At 50.9% G+C, this 7,420-nt stretch overlaps 1 protein-coding gene and 1 non-coding gene across 2 annotated transcripts; both read left to right on the forward strand.

Annotated features, from left to right (window-relative positions):
• Nucleotides 1-4,092: 4,092 nt before the first annotated feature.
• On the forward strand, nucleotides 4,093-6,929 carry Rpl13 (ribosomal protein L13). The gene is made up of 6 exons (XM_051168642.1): nucleotides 4,093-4,178; nucleotides 4,396-4,505; nucleotides 4,585-4,726; nucleotides 4,927-5,100; nucleotides 5,595-5,651; nucleotides 6,728-6,929. The coding sequence occupies exons 2-6, from the start codon at nucleotides 4,402-4,404 to the stop codon at nucleotides 6,884-6,886; spliced, it is 636 nt and encodes a 211-aa protein (XP_051024599.1). The 5' UTR covers nucleotides 4,093-4,178; nucleotides 4,396-4,401; the 3' UTR covers nucleotides 6,887-6,929.
• LOC127209713 (small nucleolar RNA MBII-202) lies at nucleotides 4,776-4,858 on the forward strand. Its single transcript, XR_007833224.1, has one exon. It is a non-coding gene; the product is annotated as a small nucleolar RNA MBII-202 (small nucleolar RNA).
• Nucleotides 6,930-7,420: the final 491 nt, after the last annotated feature.

A 7,420-nucleotide genomic window follows, 5' to 3' on the forward strand; every position in this document is an offset into this window, starting at 1 on the left:
TCTCTCTCTCTCTCTCTCTCTCTCTCTCTCTCTCTCTCTCTCTTTGGATTTTTGAGACAGGGTTTCTCTGTGTAGCCCAGGCTGTCCTGAACTTGCTTTGTAGACCAGGCTGGCCTTGAACTCACAAAGATCTGCCTTCCTCTGCCATCCAAGTGCAGGGATTAAAGGTGTGCACCACCACAACCAGCCTGTGTTTTATATAGTTTTAAGTTTTGTATATAAATGTTTTTGCCCAATTAAAAAAATGTGGTACAGGGGCTAGAGAGATGGCTCAGAGGTTAAGAATACTGACTGCTCCTCCAGAGGTCCCGAGTTCAATTCCCAGCAACCACATGGTGGCTCTCAACCATCTATAATGTGATATGATACCCTCTTCTGGCCTGCAAGTGTACATGCAGGCAGAGCACTGTATAAATAAATATTTTTGCCTGTATGTATGTATATTACCATGTACCACATGCATATGTTTGGTACCACCATGCAAGTACTTGGTGCCCATGGGTGTCAAAGAGACCATTGGATCTCCTGGAACTATAGCTATGAATGGTTGTGACGACCTTATGGGGGTTGGTAATCAAGCCTAGGTTAGGTCCTCTGCAAGAACAGGTAAGTGCTCTTAACACTGAGCCATCTCTTCAGCTCTCAGTTTTGTTCTGTTTTTTTGTTTTTTTGTTTTTTGTTTTTTTGAGACCAGGTCCTGATTATGTAACCCTGCTGGCATGTAACTCATGAAGATCCTCTGGATCCTGCCTTCTGATTGTTGGGATTATGGGTGTACACTGCCAAATCCAGAAACACTATGCCACTCTTAAATGCATGGCTCTGGTTAAGGACGCTTACTGCGGGCTGGCGAGATGGCGCAGAGGTTAAGAGCCCTGGCTGCTCTTGCAGAGGTCCTGAGTTCAACTCCAGCAACCATACGGTGGCTCACAACCATCTATAATGGGACATGATGGTTTCTTCTGGCGTGCATGTGCATACAGGCTTAATAAATAAATTTTTTTTTAAGCTTACTGCTTTTGCAGAAGGACCCCAGGGTTCAGTTCTCAGCACCTATATGGCATCTCACGACCACCTCTGTAACTTCTAGGTCTGAAGTTAATGCTCTCTACTGACCTCTGGGCTCCTGAGCACATGTGATGCGCATACCTCATGCAGACTCTCACACATAAATAAGAGTAATCTAAAGATAAGAATCGAGGTTGTGTGTCTGAATGAGTTTCAGATTATGAGTGGCAAGAAAACTTATTACTGGCAGAGGCAGGTGGATCTCAGTGTTTGAGGCCAACCTGGTCTACAGTGGGAGTTCCAGGGCTACACAGAGACATCTTGTCTTGAAACCACCACCCCCCCTAAAAAAAAAGCTTCCTACTGGATTGGGCTAGAGTTTTCTGACTCTCAAACACCCAGTTTTCAGAAAGCACCCACAAGGAAGGAAGCAGCCACTATAGGAACAGCTTGCCTCAGAATGATGAGCACGTCACAGCCATAAGGAGCTGGGTCCAGGCATGCAAGAGATGATAGCCTGTGCAGAGCGGGCCTCTCAGGCAAGGGTGTCATCCAAGAAGCTCTCGGGCAGGATTGTGTTGGCAAGGTTCTCTGTCCCTGGGAACAGGAGCTGTTCCAAGCTAGACTAGGAAATCTGCATCAGCCAAGTCTTCGCATAACTCGTTCACGTCTGTGTCTTTCTTTTTTGTTTTGTTTTGTTTTTTTGGTTTTTCAAGACAAGGTCTCTCTGTATAGCCGTGGCTGTCCTAGACTCACTTCATAGACCAGGCTGGCCTTGAACTCACAGCGATCCGCCTGCCTCTGCCTCCCAAGTGCTGAGATTAAAGGCGTGCGCCACTACACCTGGCTATTTCTGTGTCTTTCTTGGCTTTATGCAGCAGAGAAAACTTAAGATCACAATTTCACTTCCCTTCAGCTAACGTGATTCTAAGCAGTGTTTCAGTTTCAGACGTCTACCACCCACCCAGTGTCCCAGGCAGCACTGCAGCTGTAACTCAAGTGCTGGTCTGCATGTCTGTCCAGAAAGAAAAGTTGGTGGGGGAGATGAAAATAATCCTTGAGATTAGAGAGAGCCAGAGTCTTGGTTGGAAGGTTGAAATGGGTCTGAAAAAAACACATGCCAGGTGACTGTTTCATGCAAAGAAATGAACCTTGGATCAAGACGTTCATTCAGCAGACATTTTCTCTGGGCTGGGAAGATGGCTCAACATCAACTTCTGCTCTCCACACCCAAAAAGAGTGGCTTTGTCCCCCATACTGAAGATTTGAACCTCATGCCTCTCATACAATAGACAAATTCTCCCCACGGAGTAACATCCTCAGTCTGTGTGTGTGAGTGTCAGCACATCCTGGCACACATGGGGAGCTCAGGAATAAAACTCAAATGGTCAGACTCTGTGGCCAGCACTTTGACCCCTCTGAGCCACCTTACCAGTCTTTCTTTTCTTTTTTTTATGTTGAAATAAGTTCTCACTAAGTTGCTTAAGAAAGCATTGAAGGGGCTGGAGCGGTGGCTCAGTGGTTACGAGCACCTGCTGCTCTCCCAAAGGTCCTGAGTTCAATTCCCAGCAACCACATGGTGGCTCACAACCATCTGTAATGAGATCTGGTGCCCTCTTCTGGCCTGCAGGTGCACATGCAGGCAGCATACTATATACATAATAAATCAATCTTGAAAGCATTAAAATTGCCATTGTTCCACCTCAGTTTCTAGAATAGCTAGGATTACAGGTCTGTGACACCAGGCCCAGCTATTTTTTTAATTTTTAAAAATATTTTTATTTATTTTTATGTATATGAGTGCTCTATCTGCATGTATGCCTGCCCACCAGCATAGGGCACCATATCTTACTGCAAACGGTTGTGAGCCACATGTGTGTCTGGGAACGGAACTCAGGACCTCTGAAAGAGCAGTCAGTGCTCTTAACCTCTGAGCCATCTCTCCAGCCCCTAAAATGTGGATTTTTAAATTTATAACTCTCTTGACTACTGAGCCATTTCTACAGCTTCTATACTGGACTTTTTATTAGGAAGAAAGCTGCTAACTGGGAATGAGTGTAAAAGGCAGGGTTGCCGGCATACAGACGCAGGGAAGGTGTGTGTGTGCCTTGGCTGCTTCGTGTTTTGTTGTGGCTGCCATTGTGAGTAGGCATGCAATATTTGCATTTGGTCACTCCTGATTCCTGAGGCCTTAAGTCTGGGCTAAAGGATTTATCTAAATAAATGGGAAAATTTGGGGTTAGAAAGATAAATCAGTAGTTTCAAACAGTGGCCGCTTTCTTTTTGAGAGGTTCAATTCCCAGGACCCAGTAACTCTGATCCCGGGGTATTTGGCACACAGACTTGAATCAGGGAAACACGTATAAAAAATAAAGTAAAAATAAAGAAAAGAGGAGTATGAGTTCCAGGCAAGCCTGAACAAAGAAGCCAGGCATGGTGGCACACGCATGCCTGTAATCCCAGCACTCAGGGAGGTAGAGGCAGGTGGATCACTGTGAGTTCAAGGCCAGCCTGGTCTACAAAGCGAGTCTAGGACAGCCAAGGCTACGCAGGGAAATCCTATCTGGAAAAACCAAACGCGGGGTGGGGGCAGGTCCCGGACAGACAAGGCTACACGGAGAAACCCTGAACCCTGTCTTGATTTTTGGTTTTTTGAGACACGGTTTCCCTGTGTAGCCTTGGCTGTCCTGGACTCGCTATGTAGACCATGCTGGCCTTAGAAATGACAGCGATCCACCTGCCTCGGCCTCTCTGAGTGCTGGTTATTACAGGCGTGAGCCACCACCGCCCGACTCAAAACCCTGTCTTGAAAAACAACTGAAATGATTATACAGAAAGGAGCATAAATGCTCCCGGGTGGAAGGGAAAAGCGCGCTGGACCCAGGAGGGAGAAGGCCTTTTAAGGCTTTTTAATTCATACGTCTTTCTGTGCGCCTCCAGGTTCACCAGATCCCACCGTCACCTTTTCCCTCCGGAGCCGGCGGGCAAGGTTGGAAACCAGCGAGAAACGCCAACCGGACGCCTAGAGAGGCTGTGGGCGGGCTCGCGTGACGTCATTTCCCCATCTCCCCCGCTTTTGATTGGTGCTTTGGATTGGCCGGGCTCCCTACATCCCCAGGGTGCTTTGCGGCACCCGGTCCTTTCCGCTCGGCCGTTCTTCTGCACGGGGGGTGAGTCTCTATCGCCGTCCGCCCCATCGGGTCTCATCGGTCTCCATCGCGCTCCCTCCGCCGCCATCGGCGAGGAGACGCTGCTCGCACAGCCACGGGGGAGCCTGGGCGCGGGCAGCATGGCGCCAGGGCAGCGGCGGGAGGGCTCGGGGCGGGGGCTCGGGGCCATGGCCTTCACCCGCCGCCCTCCTCCTCCTCCTCTCCCTCGCGGCCTTAGGCAGCCATGGCGCCCAGCCGGAATGGCATGATCCTGAAGCCCCACTTCCACAAGGACTGGCAGCGGCGCGTGGACACTTGGTTCAACCAGCCGGCGCGCAAGATCCGCAGGTGCGGGGGGACCCGGGGCGGGCGGGGCGCGCGGGGCTCCCCGGGGCGGGCGGAGGTGACCGTCGTGTCGTCCGTGCAGGCGCAAGGCCCGGCAGGCGAAGGCGCGCCGCATCGCCCCCCGCCCCGCGTCCGGCCCCATCAGGCCCATCGTGCGGTGCCCCACCGTCCGCTACCACACCAAGGTCCGCGCCGGCAGGGGCTTCAGCCTGGAGGAACTGCGGGTGAGTGCGGCAGCGGGCTCCCCGCACGGCCACCCGGGTCTCGGTGCGATGATGACATGTCTCCGGAATCGCTGTACTGTCTTGATGAAAGTACTCTTGAACCCTTTTCCATCTGAGGGCACCGAGCTCCTTGGGCGCGGCCGGCCTGGCGGGGAGGGCCTTCGAGGAGGGGTTGTCACCCGTTTTCTGTCTCTGGGCAGGTGGCTGGCATCCATAAGAAAATGGCGCGCACCATCGGCATCTCTGTGGACCCGCGGCGGCGGAACAAGTCCACCGAGTCACTGCAGGCCAATGTGCAGCGCCTGAAGGAGTACCGGTCCAAGCTCATACTGTTCCCCAGGAAGCCTTCTGCTCCGAAGAAGGGAGATAGTTCTGTGAGTGCCGTGGGTCTCCGGGGGAGTCGGGGGTTTGAGTCGGTGGTGTACCCGAGGATGGACCTGGATCCAGCTCTGCCGATCCCACACTGGTGCAGCCACTTTATTCCCCAAAGCACCAGCAGTGTGAGATGAGGGGACTGACTCATAATGGGAAGATGAGTACTGTGGCGACCCTGTGCTTCCCCGAATTTGTTAATATTGGGGTGTTTGTCCCCTTAAAGGTCTTTCTGGACATTTTCAGTATTCAGAAATATAAAGGGCCTTGCGACAAGGATTACTGAGGGTCTTGTCAGTGTGGGGTTCTGAGGTGGATTTGTTCTGTTCCCCTTGGTGGAACAGGACCTTTGCTCTCCCTAGAAATCCAGCACATGGCAGCTATGCACTGTGCTACAGGTCCAGGCGGCCTGTTGCTTTGGAAGGGAGCAGTGGGGCCTGTAAATGCTAGGCATGGAAAAAACACTTGGCTCAACTCTTCTTGTTCTTACCAACAGGCTGAAGAACTTAAACTGGCCACCCAGCTAACAGGACCTGTGATGCCCATCCGGAATGTAAGTGGGCCCTTGGTTTACGCAGGCTCAGTTAATGCTTTAGACAAGGGTGGCAGGCACCGGAGGCGGGTGAGAACTTCAGTCTCTTAAACTTTTTCCCCCCTTGGATTTTCAAGACAGTGTTTCTCTGTATAGCTTTGGGCTGGCTTTGAATTCACACCCACCTGGCTCTGCCTCCTAAGTGCTGGCATTAAAGGCAGGCACCATCACTGCCCAGCTACCCCAACATTTTTAAGGGATGGCTTTGTCTTGCAGAGATTGGCATGGCCTGCATCTTAGTCATGGCTACCACTGCTGTGATGAAACTCCATGGCCAGAACCAAGTCTTGGCTTAACCGTCCACATGGTAGTCCATCATTGGAAGACTCAGGGCTAGAACCTGCAGGAGGCAGGAGCTGATGCAGAGGGATACATTGCTGCCTGAGGGGTGGTCTCGTTCACAGCGGGTAGCACCTTCCAGCCTTCCATACACAAATCCCTGATGGAAAAAATGCCCTACAGAGATCTGAGTTCAAGGCTGCACAGAGGGACCAAAACAGAGAATACCTTAGAGGCTTCTTAAAGGTTTATTGTGTTTGCAGTGTTCTCCAGAAGAGCTGTCTCCAGAAGAGAGTCTTATGGAGGCATTTTCTCCTTGAGGCATTCTCTTACCAAGTTCACACAGCTGGGTGTGGTGGCACACGACTTGGGAGGCAGCTCTTGGGAGGCAGAGGCAGGCGGATCACTGAGTTCAAGGTCAGCCTGGTCCACAAAGCGAGTCCAGGACAGCGAAGGCTACACATAGAAACTCTATCTTGAAACACCACACACACACAAAACTAGCCAACACAGCATGTTGTTACTGAAGCCAGGGCTCTATTCTCTGAGGCAGGGTGTCCACATGTGAGCTGAAGCTGGTCTGGAACTTTCTGTGTAGAGTAGGGTTGCTTAAGGTCATATCCTCCTGCTTCAACCTCTTTCAGTCCTAGAGGGTGGTTCTGTACGCGCCTGAAAGCCTCTAGCCGTTGCGAGTTGAAGCAGTGTTCAAGTCCTGTGGACAGGTTATAACCTAGGCTACCTTGGCTTCTGTCCTCCAGGTCTACAAAAAGGAGAAAGCCAGGGCCATCACAGAAGAGGAGAAGAACTTCAAGGCTTTCGCCAGTCTTCGCATGGCTCGCGCCAACGCCCGGCTCTTTGGCATCCGAGCAAAAAGGGCTAAGGAAGCTGCAGAGCAAGATGTTGAGAAGAAAAAGTAATGTGCTGTTGGAATGCTGCAATAAATTTTCCATAAAGGGAAGACTGGGTCCCTGTGCATCTTTTCCCTTGTGAGCAATAACCTGTGTTTTGTCAGCTCTTCTGGGTTAGAGTGTATTCCCAAGAAAGACCCATTGCATCTTTTTTATTTTTTGGTTTTTCGAGACAGGGCTTCTCTGTGTAACCTTGGCTGTCCTGGCCTCCAGGACTGTAGTTCAGGCTGGGATTAAAGGTGTGTGGCCCACCTTACCCGGCCCCATTACTTTTTGATTTTTCGAGACAGGGTTTCATTACATCTTGATGGTTGTAAGCATTGTGTGCCCTGGTTAGCCAAATGGGGGTGACAAAGCTGCTTCTTAGCACCGGCTGTTACGCTCAGGGCAACCACATCACACATGCTAAGTGCTGTACAGCCCCAGCCCTTAGTTTTTGTTGTTTTTACTTAGGTGTGTCAGGCCTTAGGGTGGGCACAGCACTGTATCAGTAGGTGTAGGCTCATCTGCATCAGCTTTGTAAAAGGCTGGTGTCGGGATATT

The sequence above is a fragment of the Acomys russatus genome, chromosome 26 (assembly GCF_903995435.1).
Source record: "Acomys russatus chromosome 26, mAcoRus1.1, whole genome shotgun sequence".
NCBI classification, from domain to species: Eukaryota; Metazoa; Chordata; class Mammalia; order Rodentia; family Muridae; genus Acomys; species Acomys russatus.